The sequence below is a fragment of the Sinohyriopsis cumingii genome, unplaced genomic scaffold, assembly GCF_028554795.1.
Source record: "Sinohyriopsis cumingii isolate HCF-2022 unplaced genomic scaffold, ASM2855479v2 utg000043l, whole genome shotgun sequence".
In the NCBI taxonomy this organism is placed as follows: Eukaryota; Metazoa; Mollusca; class Bivalvia; order Unionida; family Unionidae; genus Sinohyriopsis; species Sinohyriopsis cumingii.
This window is the reverse complement of record NW_028315864.1, coordinates 498,419-519,776: the sequence shown is the minus strand read 5'-3', so window position 1 is coordinate 519,776 and position 21,358 is coordinate 498,419. Positions and strand designations below refer to the sequence as shown.

General features: G+C 38.9%; 1 protein-coding gene across 1 annotated transcript in view; it reads left to right on the top strand.

The window, feature by feature from the left end:
* Window positions 1–21,358, top strand: part of LOC149774984 (sialin-like) — a 142,979-nt gene that overhangs the window by 8,269 nt on the left and 113,352 nt on the right. The window contains exon 3 of the mRNA XM_089944572.1: window positions 1,469–1,560. Coding sequence (XP_089800698.1) covers window positions 1,469–1,560 — 92 coding nt within the window. The remainder of the gene's footprint in view (window positions 1–1,468; window positions 1,561–21,358) is intronic.

Here is a 21,358-nt window from a genome sequence, read left to right as displayed (position 1 = left end):
TCATAACATTAACATCTAACATTTCTACTTATGATTTATACATAAATCAGGTTAGTTTTGCACAATATTCTTTCTTTCCTCTCAATATTTTAGTAAGTCAATAATAGGTTTGTTAACATTTCACAACAAGTGTGTATAGGGCACCTGCCGTGCATAAAGTACTAAACATTCTAAGTAAATAAGCAAACATTGTTTTTAGCAAATTTATATGTTTTATTTATTTAATGCATTATATTGTAAGAACATTTGTTCACACGCTGTTATGTGCACATTTGTTGCTGCATGCTTTTGCCTGTATGCTTATGTCATCGCACATTTTTCTTGTGCACTTTTGTCAGGTCACCAAAATTATAAAAAAGAACATGGTAAACACAATGTCTTTTGAATTATTCAGCCCAAGATAAATATGTTTACTTCTGTAGATAATGATCTAAATATTAAACCTAAACTCTGTTAGCAATGTATTAGTTTCTTATCAGAATTAAATAAAACCAATTATTCAGGTTAGGTTGGCAATGTACTTGATTTTGAACAAGGTCAGCTACAAAATAAAATTTTACATAACCCATAGCTAACAAAGAACGCAGATTAAATAAATATGACATAATGCTTGTGAAACAGTTGAAGAAATTTGTTGTTACTCATATAATAGAAAGTAGTAATGCAACATGGCATCCACTAGGCTTGTAAAACCTTTAAATCAAACAAATGCCAAATGTTTGAGAAAAAAATTATATTTCATACTATAAATTATATTGTATTTTATGGCAATTTTTCTAAGCCAGTTTGAAGCAAATCTAAGGTCCTATCCATTAAAACTTGTTTGTATTCTTTGCATTTTTTACCTCATAATTCCAAGTTTGGATTGGTGGGATGCAGTAATTCAGTAAGAGTGATTTTGAAATATTAAAAATAAAAATGATATTTTCAAATTGAAACTGAGACAAATAATCTGATTTGTTGTACAGTGTAGCCACTTTTAAGCAGCTAGTTATGGGATGGAATCAGTTTCATTGTACACCTCCCTCCAGTAATTATTGAAAAGATAAACAGAAAGACAGACTGATATTAGAGAAAATCCTTGTAATTGTTACCAACAGAATATGAGAAGCAATGCCATGAGGCATGACAGTCACCTATAACTGCATTTTTTATTTCAGAGATGCTTTTTGGGGTTTTTTAAGTGTAATTTTTTGCATTTCTTCCCATAATTTACTTTATGTTGACTTGTCCTTAAGGCCTGATCAGTTTCAGTTTACTTCCACTCTGTTAGGGGATAACTTATAATGTAAATGATATTAAAACTGTAATTAAAAAACAAAACATGAAAAAAATCGGTTTAGATCTCCATTTTGCATAAGAAAGTGCATTCTTCTTACCCAGGATAAATTAAATTGAACAGTTCCTAATAAATACTTTTATTTAATTTTAACTTTTTCATTTAAATAGAAAGTGATCTACTTTTCAGGCAATGTGTACGCATTGAGGGTCAACTTGAGTGTAGGAATTGTTGCCATGACAACCAACCACACAGTAATAATTGATGGAAACAAGACTCTGGTAAGATACATTAATGAGATCCTGTGAAGGGTTGAAATTGAAATGATGTATTCTATCTGTCCATTCTCCTGTCTGTTAATACACACTTCAGTTTATCCTGCAGAGTTGTATAAATTGTATAGCCTGATACCCTGTACTAGCTGATGTTTTTGCTGGTCAAGTGCATGATGGTAAGAGTTTAGTACTGGGTAAGTAGAAATTTTAAAAAATGAAGAAGTTCCAATTTTGTTTGCAAGGCCAGTTCACTGCTTTTTTCTGGTACCAACCTCTTCATGATGATCATTCCTCTCTTGAAACTAATACTGTTAGCTTGCAGTCCAGATTTAATTTCTAGTCTGTGCCAGCATGGCATGAAAATGTGACTTTCCAAACGTTGGCAACAGACCTGCTTGCAGACATATTGGCCTGGTGCACCACAATGATGTAATCCAAAATGTCTTTGAATGAGCTCTCATTAATTCCAAAATAAAATATGTTGTTACTTATATCTGATATAATTCATATTTATTTTAATTTAATATTTTGTCAGTTTTAAATTTGAGATGATACATTTTCAGAAAATTGTTTGACCTTGACTGTTAGTTTATAAGCACCAGGTGTTGATCTAAATTCTGACATTGATTCAAAATTAGTAAACAAAGTTCTATTTTATTTTAAAATGATTGGTTGTTGTCAAGGTCATGATGGGACTACATGGGTTAAGAAGTAAACACTTTTTTTATTTTTATTCTGGGAATAAAATCATTGGTCTAATCAAGCACATATTTTGTGTACGTGATATAAACACGATCACGTGACCCCCCTTTTGATTTCGCAACTTGGGGGAATTTCGAAACTGTGTCTTTTGATACAATATAACCTATGTTTTAGAGACATCTCTCCCAGTTTTTGGGCTTTTACGCTTGTATCAAGTTGTTTTCTTTGTTGTTGCCAGATTTTGAGTTAATTATCTTCAGATCAGTTGGATTTCAAAAGGATTAATTCTTTATTCTCTGGAAATATTTTAAGGAGTGCTCATGTAGAAATTTTGGAAAGACAGCGTTTACAAGTATAATTTGGATTTCCAATACCAGAGTGCCATTATTTGTATTTCTACAAGGAACTGTAGATAAGCATAGTACTGACTACAGCATACGTCATCGTCATCCATCTTGGATTTTCCATCAGGATTCGAACTTGAAATTATTAGAACATTTATTACTAGGACTTTTGCAATTTAATTCGTGGATTATTCTTAGATTATTTTTGGATTTGATTCTTGAAACCATAAGTTCTTCTCCTTTTTTCATTTTTACAGAATTTTCTAGGAAAATAAATTATTTGTTAAATTTTAAAAAGCTTGTTGTTTTCACTCTTTCTGTGTTACTGTTTATTCGAGCCTAAACACATAACAAAGTTAATTCAATTTAAAGTTAGTGAGCACTTAGTAATTCCAATTAATAATTTTAATAAATAATTCCTCTTAAATTATATCTGAACACTGTAAAAAAGTGATATCCAATGGATTTTCCACAGACTAATCTTAAAAAGAGGAATGAATTTTTGTTTATCTGCTCCCTATTTATACATCTCCACTTGATCTTCGATGCAATAGAATGTTCTGGAAAACTAGACATTTCAGTGGAAAATTCCACTAACTTGTAAATAAGTTTAGTCCTTGAACTAAGATTCTAGTAAGCATCTTTTTACAACTTGCAATCATTAGCAAAAAGTCATGTATACAGAAAACTCCATCCACAACCCACAATCTTGGATGAAAGTCATAGCACTAAAGAACCTACTTGTGTTTCTATGCCTTCAAGCTCCAAATCAACCTAAATAAATATACACAGTTTTTTCTTTGAATTGCTTAAACATGACTTGGTTTGTGTGCCAACAGCATGCTAGCATGAAACTCTTGCAAATAGTTGTCACTGCCCGGTAAATATTCTGCAGATGTTTGTATCTTTTTAAACAGTAGTTTAATTTGATATGAAACTAGCTAGTTGTGCATGTATGTATTGTGTCTTTTCCTTTTGGTGCATGCCTGTAGGTTGCATAGGAGTCTTAAAATCAGTTGTAATAATGAATTTGTTTACAAGTTCAGGGAGATTTCCCATTTGATGGTTTAGTTAGATGGGTTCAATTGCAATGTGGGGTATTGTGAAATAATTCATGTATTGTGGAGAAAAATATTGTGATGCAGTCAAGGATGTAGACAATTAATTCATTCTTATTTCATATATTCTTGTTTTAAAATCAGTCTGCAAATGTGTTATTGTTTTTTATATAATTTGAAAGGAAACCTTTTTTTTGTTTATTCACTGGAATTCAAAGTGCTCATTGACTCTAGACTATAATATTATTCTGGGATTATTTATTCAAAGGATTTCTAAACAATGCTATTGTGATATACTAAGACTCTTGGCACATCAGCACATTTGAGGACCTGGAATTAACTCAGAATGCCATTCTTTTGGACTTGTAAAACTTTTTTAGAATTATTCTGGACTTGATTCGTAATACTGCAGATTCCTCTTAAATTTTCATTTTATAGCTTAGAGAATGAACTTGTTTGTTTTGCTTTATTCTGTTACATAGTGTATGACCATAGAATTGTATGTATGGATGTATGGATGAATCCATGTATGTATGTATGTATGTGTGTGTATGTATGTATGTATGTATGTATGTAATGTATGTATGTATGTAATACTAATGCCTAATAATTTAGAGAACAATAGTTACATCCATATAATTGCAACCGTTGTTCATTTCTGATTCTAGTTTTTTCTAGTGTAGGCACTGGACACGAAAAACAAAATTAAAAATGATCAGGCAGGGGCAGAAAAATGAAAAGTGTGTGAGTTGAGTTGAGATGATACAGTTAAGTACATGGTTGACACATCCTCTGCATATTGTACTAATATGTATATTATATGATCATTATTTTATACATTGTATATTATATGATCATTATTTTATACATTGTTAGTGAAATTTTCTATATTCCATTGTGTCATACTGAACAATACATGCCCAACATGCCACCAAGTTTGTTGTTAGTGCATGTGAATACTTGTTGTTATTATTTTTGTATGGTCATGTATTCCACTGAAATTACCACAAATGAAACAAGTTTGCTTCAAAAGTGTTTTTTTTCTCCATTATTTAATAAAAGAAATTCATTGCAAATAGCATTTGTTCTAGTTGAAAAATACTTGTTTGTTTTGTTGCAATGTTAAATTATCTTCAGGTGCATATGTCATGACATTAGAATGTTGTTATGTAGAGCATTACTGTTGATGATGCATGCAAGCCTTGAAAAGAGGCATCTTTTTTGAAAGATAAATACAGTTTTTTCTCTTTTTTTAATGGCAGTTGAAACGGGTTTTAAAATTGCTCATAGAGAGCAAAAATCAATATATGATAAATACATTTCTACATTTGAATCAGAAAATATGTAAATATGTCCTCATTTCTTTCTGAGTGATATTATACTCCTCATGTAATGCAGTATCACTCAGAAAAAAAACTTGTTCTTGTTTTCCCATGCAGATACTTCATGGGAAATTATAGTACAGTAAAACTTGTTATGATAGACCATCCCTTCTGCCAACCAAAAACAGCCTCTCAAGACAGGTGGTCTCTCATAACAGGTTTGTACAAAAAGACCAGTTTCCAAAGTGCAGTTTTAGAACGGTGAAATATAACCACAATCACTGTACATATATTCTATTCTGAATTAATAGTTCTTGCTAAAATATTGTATGCATTCATCAAAAAACAAAATTAAAATGCAATAAATGTATACTTCTATCATTAAACATGAAAACACATTTACGTTTGAAGATCACGTACATGTATTAGCATATGAAATCATTTCTGATTTACTCGTTTTCCTTTATAACACCCTAAATTTGCTTTACTGATGTTTAAACCGCTATTTGGTCTGCTCTTTTTCACTTCTTTCAGTTACAGTAATTATTTTCTTCAGTGTTAATATTTGTTTTGTTTTAGTTGGAGGTTCTCCCATTGTTATTAAGGTATTAGGTGTCAACATTATGAATGCTCAGTTATAATATCTTCTGTCAAGACAGTTTTGACTAGGCTTTGGGAAAATATGACAGATCTATACATTCACATTTCATATCTAACAATTAATGAAATAAAAAGAAACAGTTAACTCATCGAGAAACAGAATCATTTACTTAGAGACAAAAGTCAATGGCTTAATTCAAAGATGACATACAGGGATTAACTCTATATACATAGTGTGCAACCTGGTCGCACCAGCTTGAATAGATGACAGCTTGGTAACTGGAATGTAATCACTGTAACATTGGGTGGAGAAAAAAAACAACAAACACCACAAGCAGGGATCGTCCTGGGCTTCGCCAATGTCGCAAATTGAGATTTTTTTTCCTTATTGGCGACAAAAATATCCCATCTGGCGATTTTTTTTGGCGACAGACTTTTTGGTTATTTAATTTGTACATACATGTACAATCATGGATTTGGACTGCATAAATTAAAAGGGAGAATGAAAGGAAGCCACAAACTTGACTAAGCAATGCATTGGAATAGCAGCAGGGAGGGCGAATCCTACAAGCTACTTTTCTGAGACACCCCATCCACTGAAACTATTCCCGATAGAAGCGTTATTTCCATGAAATAACACTTTTATTCAGAAAACGAGACAAAAAAAAAATGTCCTTGAAAATGCTTTGTATTTCCGCTGATATAACGCGAGTTACTTCAATAAATCCGACTCGTATCCGACATAATTTCCATGGTGAGGTATCATCGAAAAATCAGGTGTAGTTTGCACCCTCCCTGCTGCTGTGGGAAGACGAAGATTTCCAAGGAAACATTTTCATGTTAACGGAATTAAATCATTGATAAATAAATAATGGCAAATATCGGAGAAGCACTCACAACTAGATTGGCACGACAACGACTAGCCGCGATTAAAAAATTTCTTCCGGTTCGTGATTCCGTCAAAGAAAAATTAAAAGCAAGACAAGAAGCGCGAGTTGAGTTTGCAACATCTGCGGAGGAATTATTTAAGCCTATTACAGCAGCTACTGGTGAAATTAAAACTGCAATTGTAGGAAAACCTGATCCTGCCGACCCTACCAAAACAAAACAAGGGTTACTTCAAGCAATAGAAGAACTTAAACAGCAACAGGCAGATGCAGGTGCCGCAGCTGATCCAGGTGCCGCCGGAGTAGTGACAGTTGCTAAGGAAACATTTATTAATAAATTTACCGAAGATGGTATTACTGAAATAAAAAATATTCCGCTTACTAACATAGATGAGCTTAGGGAGTTTTCTGCTTGGATTGTCTTAAATTATCCTAACCGGCAAGAATTTCTAAAACCAGGAGCTGCCTCGGGTATGACTCAGGGAGAGTGGCGGGATTATGTTTATAAAGTAAACCGAGGCATTTCTCGAATAGCTAACATTGATGATACCTATAATTTTATAAAAACTGGCGTAATTGGGGTTAATAAGGAACTAAGAGACCAACGAATGAAGGCAAAGGAAATGGAAAAGCAGGCAAAAATACAGGAAAGGGAAATGAAAAAGCAGGCAAAAATACAGGAAAGGGAAATGAAAAAGCAGGCAAAAATACCGGCGAAGAAAACACAAGCTCTAAAACAGACCCCGCAAATGACACTGCCCGATCCAGTGCCTGAATTTTTATCGCGTGAACAAATGGGCGCTAGCGCTCCCGATGACGATGATGATTTTACCACTTCTGTTTCGTCGCCGCCGCAAACTCGGCTGTCGTCTCCCGAACAAATAGGAGAATTAATCATGAAAAAAGATAAACTGATAAGGGAACAGCTCGATCTTTCAATAAATAAACAAAAAACAGAGGAACTGGACCAAAGCAATCCGGAAAATAAGGCTAAGCACAAAGCCGCAATTGCTGCATATTATAAAAATAAAAAAGAAATTAAAGCAATAAACAAAAAAATTGCTGAATTAGAACAACAAGAAAAAGAGAAAACAGGCAGCGGATATAATAACCACATCTGTCCTGATAGCGTCGTCAACGATGTGTCCAGACTAGAAGTTCTCATCGGAGGAAAACGCGCCGGAAACAACTCCCCAGAAATTATAAATGAGGCCGCAGGTATCTGTCAGCGACTATTTCAGCGTGGCATCATGGATATAAGTACATACCGGGGACTCATTGATGAACTCACGGATGGTTACCACAGCGACTAGTGAATTTAGTTAGAGAAACAATAATTAAATAAAATGATCGTGCACAATTCTCAACCTAGACACGCTAGCGTGTTACCAGTCCGCGTAGTGAACTCGCGATTACCAGTATACAGAGCAACCTACGGAGATGGTCTCGGTGATACAATTACTGGTTTGTTTTCAAGAATAGCCCCTAAGGCATTACCGATTGCAAAACAATTGTCGATGAAAGCTATTGATGTTGTCAAGGATAAAGCCCTTGGATCTGTTGGTGATCTCGCCGGGAAAGCATTCGCGTCAATCAAGGACAGACTGTCACGGTTAATTCGCAGATCAAAAAAACCACCACCGGTGAAACTGGCGAGTACTGAACTTATGCCAGCGGATGTCGGTAAAATAATAAATCAGGCCGCCAATCAAAAACTTGCAGAGCTTGTAACCCAAACACCCGAACAAATAAATACAAGCCTGATATCAGGAAGCGGATTTCGTTTTAGAAGACGATAATTTTATATAAAATGTTTAAACTTATATCTGATCCAGCGTTCGACATGGATGCACCAACACTCAAAGATGAGTCCGTGCGCGATTATCAGTATTATTCTTATGAGGCAACAGTACCTAATCAACGCGGACGAATTGAATTACGAGTCCAGGATACAAGTAGATATTTCCTGCCCGCTGAAGCATTTCTTGAAGTCACGGGTGAACTTGTAACAGATGTTGTCGCTAATACAGCATACGGAGCTAATGTTCGAGTTGGTTTTGTTAACAACGGTATCATGGCGCTGTTCAAAAGTGCTTCATACAACATTGACGGAAGAGAAATTGAAATAATTCAGGATAATGTTGACGTTGCTACAACAATCCTGGGATTAGCGAGATACTCAGATGATTACACTAGATCAGCTGGTCCGACTATGATGTTCGCTAAGGATAATTCTGATAACCCGGATCATAGATCTAGCATTGTAAGACGACCAAGAAACTTTGCCGATAACGCTGATGCTGATGTGTGGCCGATAGTTCATCACAACCCTAATCACAATCTTGGTTTTGCTACGCGTAAATTAATGTTATCAGGTGACCGTAGGAGATTTTCATGCGCAATTCCACTGTCTCACATCTTTGGATTTTGCAGACATGTCAGAAGGGTTATTTTTGGAGCCAATCATACAGTTGTACTTAACCGAAAAAGTGATGACGTTGACGCTATCTGGCGAGACGATGATGCTGGTGTCGCTGCCGGTAAAGTAATATTATTCAAGCTTGCATTGTGGATGCCAGTGATGTCCCCATCAATCACTGAAGAGCAACGGTTACTCTCTTTCATGGACACAGGCGGTAAATCACTGATATCGTGGTTAACAACATCAACAGATTCCATTCAAGGTGCCGGTCTTGGGCAGTTTACGTGGCATATATCATCACAACAGGGAATATCAGCGCCGCGACATATTTTTGTTGCACTCCAGACTAACGCAAGAGTAAATAGTCAAACACGATCGCATATGATATTTGACAAACTTGCTGTCTCTGAAGTTTCGCTGCGAATAAACGGGCATCAAGAACCATCCGAGGATATAACGATAGATTTTGAAAATAATCAAGTTGCGCGTGCGTATCATCGTCTGATGACATTTATGGGACGCGATCAAAACGTCGATACCGGGTTGCAGATATCACAACTGGATTTTACAACGCTGTATCCCATTTACTACTTCTCGCTGGAACATTTGGATCTAACAAAACAATCTGTCGTTGATATACACTTCAAAGCTCATGTAGGTGAGTTTCCCGCTGGTGGGTTTAGAGCTGTCGCGGTTATACTCTCCGATAAAGCAATGCTGCTTGAAGGTGTTGGCGGACGAATGAGAGTTATTGACGCTCCCGTAGAAAACATGTGATGTTTTCCAAAAACATGTAACAATTAGATTAGTTTCTGAAATATAATGTCATACAGTCACGTTAATGTCACCTTGACTTCCGGTCAGACAAAGAAATTGCAATCGAAGAACGCAAGCACGTGCGGGACATCAATAACACTAAAACGAGATCAACTTGTTGGTGGTCCAAACAAGCTGTCGTTGACTAATACTCAGATTAAACATTTTAATAAGGCACTAACAGCAAAAACCGGTGTCCGACTTAATTTCTCTGCTGCAGCTATCAAGGACATGACTAAAACCGGTGGAATATTTCCTCTTCTCGCAGCAATACCGGCGTTGATTGCCGCGGCAGCACCAGCCGTAGCAAAGGCAGCAGCACTTGGTGCAGTTGGAACCGCAGCTGGAATGGCACTAAAGAAAGCAACCGGACACGGGTACAAAAAAAAGGGGAGATCCGCTCGCGGATCAGGGCTAAGACTACCAGGAACTCCGGCATCATGGTACCCAAAACGGGTTTAAAAACGCTTCGTGAGACGCAGTCTCCAATGAGCAATTTTGATTTATTAGATGCTGTTAAAAAATTGCGTATAAAACATTTCAGAGGAGTATTTATGCGAGATCAATTACCGCAACAACCGAATAATCCAGAAACTGGCATTATCAATCTCGACAACAAAGACGGTCCTGGAACTCACTGGGTTGCTTACGCGATCGATCCACGTGGAATTATCTATTTTGATTCGTACGGTTTAGCACCGCCAGTTGAGTTTCTCAGGTATGTCCGCGGAGTGCCTCGCACTCTCAACAGCAGATTTTATAATGTTCCAGTGTGGCAGTCGACGTTACCAACACAAACATTAGTTGATCCGCCCATTTGTGGGAACGAGGTTTTAAATGTTCTTGATGCAATCTCAAGAAATCCAGCAACGTCTCCGCATCGAGTAGTGCATGAATATACCGCATCGAGAAATGCTTAGCATTTTCATGCTAGCATTTGAAAAACAGCAATAACAAATAATGGTAGATATTTACGGAAGACCTTTCACACGAAGAGGTAAACCAAGCACAGATGCTGATCTCTCAAAATATGCGACCCGAGATGAAGTCGAAAATCTTTTGAATCTAGCCGGAGTTGACCCAGATGAAGTTGCTATTTTCCAAGACAAGCAAGGAAAACTAAGAACGAGCAACATTAAGTGGAATGATATAATTCGCAGAGTTCTTGGAGCTACCAAGGATAACTTCGTTGCATTTAGTGATGGCGGCCGGATCAAGGACTCGAATATATCAATCGCAAGCATCAAAGACAGTATTGATAAAGGTGTTGATAAATGTGTGAAAAAAGCCGGTGACACGATGACAGGAGAACTCAGCATGAATGGAAACAAAATAACCGTACTCAGAGATCCAGCCTCGAACGACGATGCAGCAAACAAACAGTATGTGGACACAGCCGACAGCGTCATAGATACCAAATTATCCACGTTACGAGCTGAGTATGATGTTCATGTGACCCAGTTTGGAAGACTTCGCAGAAACGTTCTTAACACCGTAGATGAGTTCTTCGGGAAACCTAATGCCGTCAGTATGAAACTCACCGAAATTAAGGAAACATTAGATAACGTAGTAAATGGAATTCCGCAGATAATGGAAAAATTTAATTTAATTAAAATTCCTGCCGGAGTAACCCCAAAAAACCTTGTGTGTACGATAAAATCAGGAAGGGAAACATGGTCACAACAAAACAAGACTATTACACATACTGCAGATGTTACTGGAATATACAGACTGACAGTACTCTCTGCTGTAGAATTTAAGATATCTACCAGACATGATTTAACTAGCAAGTTTTCCCGAGTTGCGTCTGTGGTGATAAACAAAAGAACCGAAGAAACTTTTACGCTGGAAGCCGAAAATCCGGAAGGATTAGCCACAGTCAGTTACTGGTATTGTCTGGAATTTGTCGCCGAAACACCTTAATTGGTCACCGGGTAAAGTAATAATGGAAGCATCCGCGTATAGATACAATCAAGTCCGTGAGTGGCAATCTGAGTTAAAAACTGTCATCGACGCGACGTCCCAAAAAGTAAAAAAATACCGCAGACGCATAACAGTGTTAGACGTTATGGTTTATTCAGTATCCGCCGTTGTTGCATCCGCGGGAGTAATACTATCAGCGGTCACTCCGGTAACAGCAGTAGTCGCTGCCACGATCTCTGTTTGTGCGACCACAACCACGGCAGGAGTTTTCGGCATCATAGCAAAAAAAATATCCTCGTGTGCTAACACAAAATTACACGATTACACGACAAAATTAAATACAGCCACGACCGCATATCAGAAATTATCATCGCTGATATCATCATCGTTAGACGCGCAATCCAGCGACGCTGCGTTGATATCAGATTCTGAATTCAAACTAATGTCAGATGCGTACAATGACTATTTGAAAACTAAACAAATAAATAATGTCAATAGAACTGCTTCAACAAATAGTCACAAACACAACACCGGTAAGAACCACAATGATCTCAGTGTCCTCGACGACACCACAATTCGGTATTAATTTTCGAACTCCAATTCCAGTGAGTGAAATCGCGTTGGCAAAGCTTAGTGTGTATCACAGCTGGCCCAATATCAGGTCGGAATCATTTGGTGGTTTGCAGCCGAATAATTCGTTTGTGTTCGGGAGACCAAGCACGGACCCACAACAACGTGAACTTGAATGGGATACAATTACGCTACCCACTGGGAGTTATCAGATCGAAGAAATCAACAATGAGATACAACGCCAAATAAAACGAATCACCGGCAAGGAAGCCAAAATATCTGTGACCGCGCACGAACCAACGCTGTCTACGGTCATTGAAATCTCAACACCGGGATACGCCGTGGATATTTATAAAAGCTCAATCAGGTCTGTATTAGGATGGCCACAAGAACAACCCGAGGTCGGACCGGATCTACCAAAACCTGAAAAATCAGATTTCGAGACCACGAAAGAAGAAGTACACGACCTTTTCGCGAGACCGCGGACCGACAAATTTGGTATACCTCAAAATCCACCAATAATTGATGGAGTTTATTTCAGTCCAGTCTTCAAAGACGGGTTGGGGTTAAGTTTTCGCCGAACCGGGCACCCTGGTTTCCTTGTTATGAACGTAACCGCGATAGAATCTAGTTTATTTGATCCGATCAAACAATTTCATAAAGAACAGCTAGAACTGTTGCGAGTATATTTTCAAGATTATATTTCTGATATAACAAGTCCTGGAACTGCAAGCAGTTCTCGTGATAAAATTATCACAACCGTGGAAAAACTAAACAAACTCGCATCCGCGATGGAATTTATAAATCATAAAGTAATTCAAATATTTCTGACTGATCCTACCCCGGACAGAAGAATAAAATTTGCAACTCTGTATAATATCCGCGTGGAAGATATTCCAGATTTTACACTTCCTGGATATAACGCGCCCACGCTACGAAAATCAGTCCAGGATCTCATCGATGAATCTTTCGAAGATATTCTTGCCGCGTACACGCGAACAAAACCGCAGCCGGTTATTCTCAAGCACGACAACAGTACTACCGCGGACGGCAGACACATCTCACCGGGGATCGTAAATATCACAGATGTTATCGCGGTCAATCTTGTATGTGACGTCATCGACGGTAGCTACAGCGCTGGCAGCGCTGACACAACGACGGCCCAACAGGGGTTTATCCTGTATACGTTCACACCAAAAGATCCGCCCGGGTTTCTGATTGTGCAAGAACCAATCAATCCTGTCTATCTACGGTGTAATAATCCGTGGTTGTCAACGATAAATTTCAAACTCACCGACCAACGGGGGAATTTGTTGGACCTGCGTGGCGAGACTGTCTCCGTGAACTTACTGGTGAAATCCTAAAATGCCCCCCGACCGATGCTAGCATCGCCAGGTGGTTCATAAGTTATCGTTGGAAACTCAAAGAGTTTCTCCTCGAAGAGTTTCTCGTGCTAGCACGCATTTAAAAAAAAACGGTTGTATATAATGTATCAATGTGAATACATTCACGCACGAGTTCATATTCATGATAAGCAAATTCTTTACGAGGCAATAAAAACCGCATTTGGAAACTCAAAGAGTTTCTCGGGACAGCCCCCAGAACAGTATTTCCCCGTTAAAATAATCGTTGACGTGTACGGCAACGAAGACTTCTTGTTAACTCCGTCACAATTGACGCAGTTACAGCAAAATCATATGATCACAGCTTGGTGTCAACGAGAACAGATTATGAACTATTCTCATTGTTGTATTGATGCGCCCGCGCTCGAGTTAATCCTGAAAATGTAAAACATTTCTGAAAATGTAAAACATTTCCAAAATCTGAAATTGGAAATGCAAAGCATTTCTCTGGCGATGCTAGCATCGCTCGGGCAAAAAAAAAATGTATTATTTTTTTTTACCGTGAAAATGTACAAAGCGTGAGACACTTTCAGTGTGTGAAACTCAAAGAGTTTTCCACGCATAGCGTTTCCACGCACTTATACTTCGTCGACGGAGTCACAAACACTAGTACCCGTAGGCATTTCCGTGTCAGAACTCGAAGAGTTTTCGAAACTCGAAGAGTTTTCGGAAGTGTTAGCGTTTCCAAGATTCTTTATGTGACCTTGTAGCCGTCGTACCCTGGTGTTGATTAATTTTCGAGTCTCATATTGTTGTGACAATCCAAGCCTGATCTTCTCAACTGCGCCGCACAGTGGAACGAATTCAGATACCTGATCGTCAGTTATCGACGCAAGTGACCCGTAAACGTAATTCTGTATATTTTTAATGAACCTATAACACGCGGCGAGATTGTTCTTGCCGGCGCGCTCATTCAACGATTCAAAATCTGACATAATTGTTTCAGCGTTTAGTAAAATATTAAAACCACGCTGTTGCAATTTTTCGAGTTCAACAATTATGACATTTATGTTTTCGTGATTCATATTATTATATTTTTTATATTTTTAAATTGCATGAGAGTGTTTACGAGTTATCGTCGAGGATAAGCTGTATGTAGGAAAATGAAATATATTGTTTGAGCGATTTTGAAAATGCTGTTTTGTAGATCCCATTTGCGACTCGTTGTACCGAAGGTTGACAAATACCGAAATATTTGCCAGCTGCGGCCATTGATTGAAATATCATTTCTTGGCCCGTCTCTGTATTTCGAGACTTAACAGCCCATTTTCCAACTGTTTTACAATGACCTGTGTTACCCAGTAGGCAGTTCTTGCGTTGCGTGACCATCCGAAGATTGTTTATGGCATTATTGGTCGGATTCCCGTCAACGTGGTCAACGACAAGACCCTTAGGGATCAATCCATGGAAACATTCATGGACGAAACGATGACAGAGATAATCTTTTCCTCCAGCATGGAATTTTAGATAACCGGTATTGGATACAACACCGATTGGTTTCCGTCGCCGGCAGTGTCTGACTGTACCATCGTGTGACGCTTCATAATTTGGAATAGTTGGATGTGGAACAAATTCTTGTTCGGGGACGAATTCTTGATTCATTATACTATAAGCAAATCATTTGTCTAATTCATAATTTGTCTGAAAACTTATTTATGTAATCACGCTCCGAGAGAGTGTTCGAGGCTGGATATTTTTTATCATAATACCGTTTTAGTTCTCGATAGCGTTTTCCCCCACACGCTGAACATAATTGCGTTTTTCCTCGTACTCCAATGCCGCATCTGATACACGGTATCGGTCCTAGACTCCCGCCGCGGACCTGTTGAGCATGTTGTCCACAGTATTCGCCTCTGCAACGTCTGTTACACGGCGCTGATGAATTTAGTTTGATCCACTTGCATGAGAAACTCTTTGAGTTTCCGTTCATTATATATAATATATTTGTCTATTTAAATACTTGTCTTAATTATAATAATGAGTTTTGAAAGACTATCCAGAATAAAACCCGCAGGTTCTCGATTCGATCTTGACCGGTTAACCACTGATCGTCGACGAAGAGAGTTAGCAACGGTAATTGGTGTTATCAAGGATGCCAAAGAAGAGTTTCGTCGTGATGGTGCCGCACACACGTGGTCTTCGTATAAAATTATCCCGGAAATGCAAAGCATTTCTCCTCGAAGAGTTTCCCGTGAAAACTCCTTGAGTTTCATCATTGATGGTACCATCAACGATACAATCGCGCGTAATATAATTGAGTATCTCGACGATAGAAGATATTTCGTGCAGATAAAATTTATTGTTGGAGTCGACGACGAGGGAACCCGAAAGTGGATTATCAGAGACAAACTAGACCCTGTTCTTGATCCGCGCGGAAAAACCATTTTGTTGAGCAAAGACTCAAACCCGGGAGTACTTGTTGGGATTGATAAACCGTATTATGCCAGAGCGTATCCTGTGACCGCGGTCGTTTATGGAATTTATCCGATAAAGAAACCAAGTGTCGATAAACTCGCCCCGATGAGGGTGTCGCCGTTGACAGAGTCAAGGATGAATTGTGTAGCTGAGCGAGTAATGGAACATTTTAAAAATGCACCACGTGGAAATGGTCTAACCGAGATCAGAAAAAATAAAATAACAGAATGGGCTAAACGAGTAGCGGATACAGGAGCGTCAATAAATGATGTTGCCGCGTTGGAATGCTCGCTGAGATTTCCTATAACGGTTTCATCGTTAACCGGTACGGTATTGTACGAGTCAAAATATAATCGCAATGGAGCTTCAATAAATATTATCGATCATAACAGTCACGCTTGGACTGACCAGGTTAGGATATTTCCGCGAGACCGTGTTGTGAAGTATTACTCGGGAAATATGTTTGATTGTATTCATCGGATAAGTAAAACCGATCCAGTGTCGGTGTGGTTATTCTCGAGCGAAGATGGAGAATATAATCAGTTTGTGAGACCCGACGGGGAAATATACAGAACGGCGGCGTTACAGCACGAAATGAAAAAACTCGCAGAAAAATATCATGCGACGGACACTGATACGTTACTGCGACACTGTTTTACTGTCCCGGGTGTTGCCGCGCATGTAGCCCAGGAACGAAATTCATGGAGACCAACTCCGAAAAGTTTTCTTGCGGATATCCAACAGAGCTGTGTTGAATACGGACACGGCGGTTTGTGGAATACTCGATATGATCACCGCGGTATGATATCCGTGGACATGACGGCGTGTTATCCAGGAAGTTTCCTTGGGCGTGGAGAATGCAGCGAATATTTTAAACGGTTTGGCCACGTTACAAACTCGATGACAAGAGTTGCTGTAAACGGACCATTGCCTGATTTTGACTTGACCGGATTTGCTTGTGTGTCGTCGTTTAAATTCGCTAAGGATTTACATCCTGTGTGTTATGTTTGGTTTGGCAGACATTTCGTTGAGAAGCGATGGGCACCGATAGTGTTATTGCGATACATGCTTGACAGTCGAATACTGTTGTCGCTGACCGTCAGCGAAGCGATTATATGTTATTGTCGTCAAACCGAAGTTTGGTTGCCAACTCCGGTTACATCACAAGAAGTCATCGAAGATTGGTCACGAGAATATCCAGAAACTTCTATCGACGATATTATCAAAAATGATGCAAGCACAGCAAAAGATCTAGGATGAAGAATAATAGGGAAATTCACTCAAGGTGGAGCGTATGATCATAAACAACATCACAGTCGATTAATCATGGACAAGACTGAATTGGATCTTGTTGTCGCTGATGCAGCCACGAACAACATACTCTGTAACCGCGAAGATGTGTTTCTGTCAAACGGGGAAAAACTAGGGACTGTTTTTAGTTATATCGACGGAGAATCATCTCAGTACACACATTTGAGATCTTCGATGCTAGCTTATGTATCCATAAATTTGTTGTCGATGATTAATAGATTCCCTGTTATCGCAGTGAGAGTTGCAACGGATTCATTTTATATCGATAAAAAACACTCAGCGCTGTTGGATAATGTTATATCGGATGATCCATCGTGGGGCTCGTGGAGAATAAAGAATGAAATGTTACACGGATATTGTGAATCAGCTGACGTTGTAATCGAGGATGAGTATCGCAGCGCAGAAATATCTTCGACGGTTTCGTCGGGGGCAACTTTGTTGCTGCCGCCGGTGCACGATCCTGTTACAAGACACAAAACAGTTTATCTGAACGGCCCTGGTGGTTCTGGTAAAACAACTCGGGCGATTGAATTATTTAGAAACTCTGACTTGGTCGTGCTGACTCCCACACACAGACTTGCCAGGGAGATGAGACAACGGGATGTTAACGCGTGCACGTATCACAGTTTTTTCAAATACAGCGGCGGCACGTGGACACCTGAACGAATGGGGACGAAATATATTCCCGAGAAAATAATCTGGGATGAGATAGACACTGTGCCGTTGGATACATTAAAACAGTTTCTGGATTGGCTGCTAAAGAAAAATACCGCAGTGGTGATGTGCGGCGATCATGGTCAACCACCGCCATTTACAGGTGAATCTCCACACACGTGGCTGAAAACTTTTGTAGATTATTATGAGGAAATAACTAACGATCACAGAGCACTCGATGAAACGCTGAAAGAGTTTAAGGCGTTGATCAGGCTACAAACTAATAAAGTCCAGTGTGAGATAATGCGTGAAATAATTCCAGAGACGGAGCTGAGCGACTTTTGGGAAACGTGGAAACCAGATGATTTAATTGTTGCAAGTAGAAAGATAGTCAGGGACACGCTTCAGCAGCAGTTATTTCAGTTACATCAGAAGAAATTTCCCATGTTGGGAGTGCCGTTGTGTTATAGACCAGCTGATACGCGATTGCAGAATATTGATGTTGATATTCCAGGACGCCTGACTGCGTCAGGGACGGAAAAACAAAATTTAGTATTAAATGATATTGTTATCGTTGATGTTGATGCTGTTGAACAGGCACTGAAAATGAGCAAATCCCCGTGGACGCTAGGATACGCTATGACCATCCACAGTTCGCAGGGACTAACTATTTCAGATACAACAGTTTGGATTGTTGATGATCGCATCGAGTGGTCAAATTTAGTTTATTTAGCCGTGTCAAGAGTAAGAAGGATAGCTCAGTTACAAAGAATTGTATTAGATGATGTTATCAACGACAGCATCAACAGATCAATCGCTGATGATACAATAAGAAAGAAATTAGCCGGTTACAAACAGAGCGACAAAAAAAATGGTAGAGAGTTTGATCTCGACGAAACACTCATTATACAATTACAACAACAGCAGAATAATCACTGTGCGAGTTGTAATTGTTTATTGCTGTGGCAGTATTCGAAAAACGACCCAAGACAATTTACCGTAGATAGAATAGATAGCAGTCGCGGTCATACACGTGAAAATGTGATGTTGACCTGTCTTGAGTGTAATCGACGCAGAGGTGTTGCTGCAGTTATTTAAGTGATCGAGGTGGTAATTGTGTATCCGTGGGAATCACCTGAAGTTGCTCGCGTGTGAATCCACGCTGAGGAGCAGTCGAATCTAATCTGTAGATTGCGTTTCTCCCAGTTGATCTTGTTATGCTGGATATCTTATGTGTAGTAACACTCCATGTGGGATCGGTTGCTCTTTTTTTTCCTCCTTCTAGTTCGCCTGGTTCGTATAAATACCTAACGGTGACATTACCCAGCAGTGGGGACGCTAGCGTCACTGGCTGCGTTGAAACATATCTGCGTGTACTGACGGGGGGTATATATTTTTTTGTGATTGCATTTACAGGTCTCATGTTTGTTGTTCTGGTAATTTCATTATTCAGTGCGGCTATCACGTTTGGCAGTCTTGCAACCCATTCACGAGATCTCGTATCGTAAATGAATTCCCTTGCGTACTGGTATCCGAATAATCTCTCAGCGAGTGTTCGGTTAAATCGCTCAACAATTGCCTGATCCCGATGAATTTCAGTATGCCCTCGTCGTATAACAACGTTATGCTGCTTTGTCAGTGATGATACCGCGCCCTGAAATTCTTTACCAGGATCAACTTGTAATAATCGGGGCCAGCTTAGAGGTCCTCGCTGATAAATTCGTTTAAACGCAGAGGCAACTTCAGCGGCTGTTTTAGTCGCTAACGGTTCTGCTTCTTTGTATCTACTAGCAACATCAACTACTGTTAGCGCGTATTTGTATGTTTTTCTACGGACAGTATCATGAGGCAGGAATAGTATGTCAGCCTGATGAACTTCATTGGGGGTACTAACATCAAAATGTGCAAAATTGATTTGTCGAGGTGGCGGTAGGTAGATTTGCCATATTGCTTGTTTTGACAGCCATTTTTTGGCAACCTTGCGTGTTACTTTTGCTGCGCTGGCGAGTTTATTAATTGCTGAGTTACCTCTCCAGTATCCGGCCGGGGAATAATAAATCGCTTCCATTGTTATTAATTATCCAGCGCCTAATGCTAATTTAGATTTCATCGCTGATCTTATTAACCAATTAGCGAGTGACTCCTTAAATGATTTATTTTTTATGGCGCTTAGTGCATGAATTAATTTCACATCCGCGATATGCCTGTCTTGTAGATCTTTACTTCGATAAGCAACATCATGTATGTGACACGCTGCGTCGATAGCGTTTATCGGATACTCTCCCGGTTTTGGTTTAGATTGTTCATCAAGTCTGATATCTAGTCGGGTCCCTGGACCGCAGTAATTGTATCCCGGAAGATGTTTTTCTCCAGGATATTTAGCCCAAGGGGTACCTGGAAGTCGTCCGAGGGTTGCTGCGATGTCACCTCCGCTGACTTTGTCAGGCTTTTTTTTTGAAATCTAAATTTTTTTGTGCCACATCGCACACACTTACCAGAGAGTGCTTGTCTGTTATTTTTTGTTGTAATGGTTGTTATGTCGTTTGTAGGGGTTCGTGCCTTACACTTTACACAATATAAATCCATAATTATTATTCTTTATATACAAATGGAGATCACTGATTTTTCTGCGACGCGAAGGAAAGAACCAGTCAAGCATAATTCCGTGCTACCAAATTCTATCAGAATGATCATCATAGGACCGTCAGGATCAGGTAAAACGCAACTGCTACTGAACATGATAATGAAGTGGATGAAATGGGACAAACTATACTTGATAGCTCCGTCTGTGGATGATCAACGTTGTTATGATGTTATAAAAGATTTTAATGAGAGTGCAAAAGCGCTGAGTGAAGACGGCGACGAAGTAGTTGAATTTATAACTGATATTGAAGAAGCTCCGTCCGTGGAAGACCTTAACGGGGAAATAAATAACCTAGTAGTGTATGATGATGTGATGCTGGACAAGCAAAAAAATCCTGCAAGAATATTTTCACGAGGTCGTCATAAAAACACTGATGTGATTTATGTTACTCAGCGTTATACACAAATACCAAAAGTAATCAGGGATAACTGTAATCTTCTTGCGGTGTTTAATGGAGTTGATGTTCACACGCTGAGAAATATTCATCAAACCTGGTGTAGCGGCGATATGGATATTAATAAGTTTAAGAATTTCTTTAGTCGCGCTCAAAGAACCCCGCACGGATTTGTGACAATAAATTTACACGATCCCAGAACAAGATACCGTATCGGACTTGATACACTGTATGGTTAACATGAAAATATTTTTCCTTGGAAATCTTCGTCTTCCCACAGCAGCAGAGGGGCGCAAACTACACCTGATTTTTCGATGATACCTCACCGTGGAAATTATG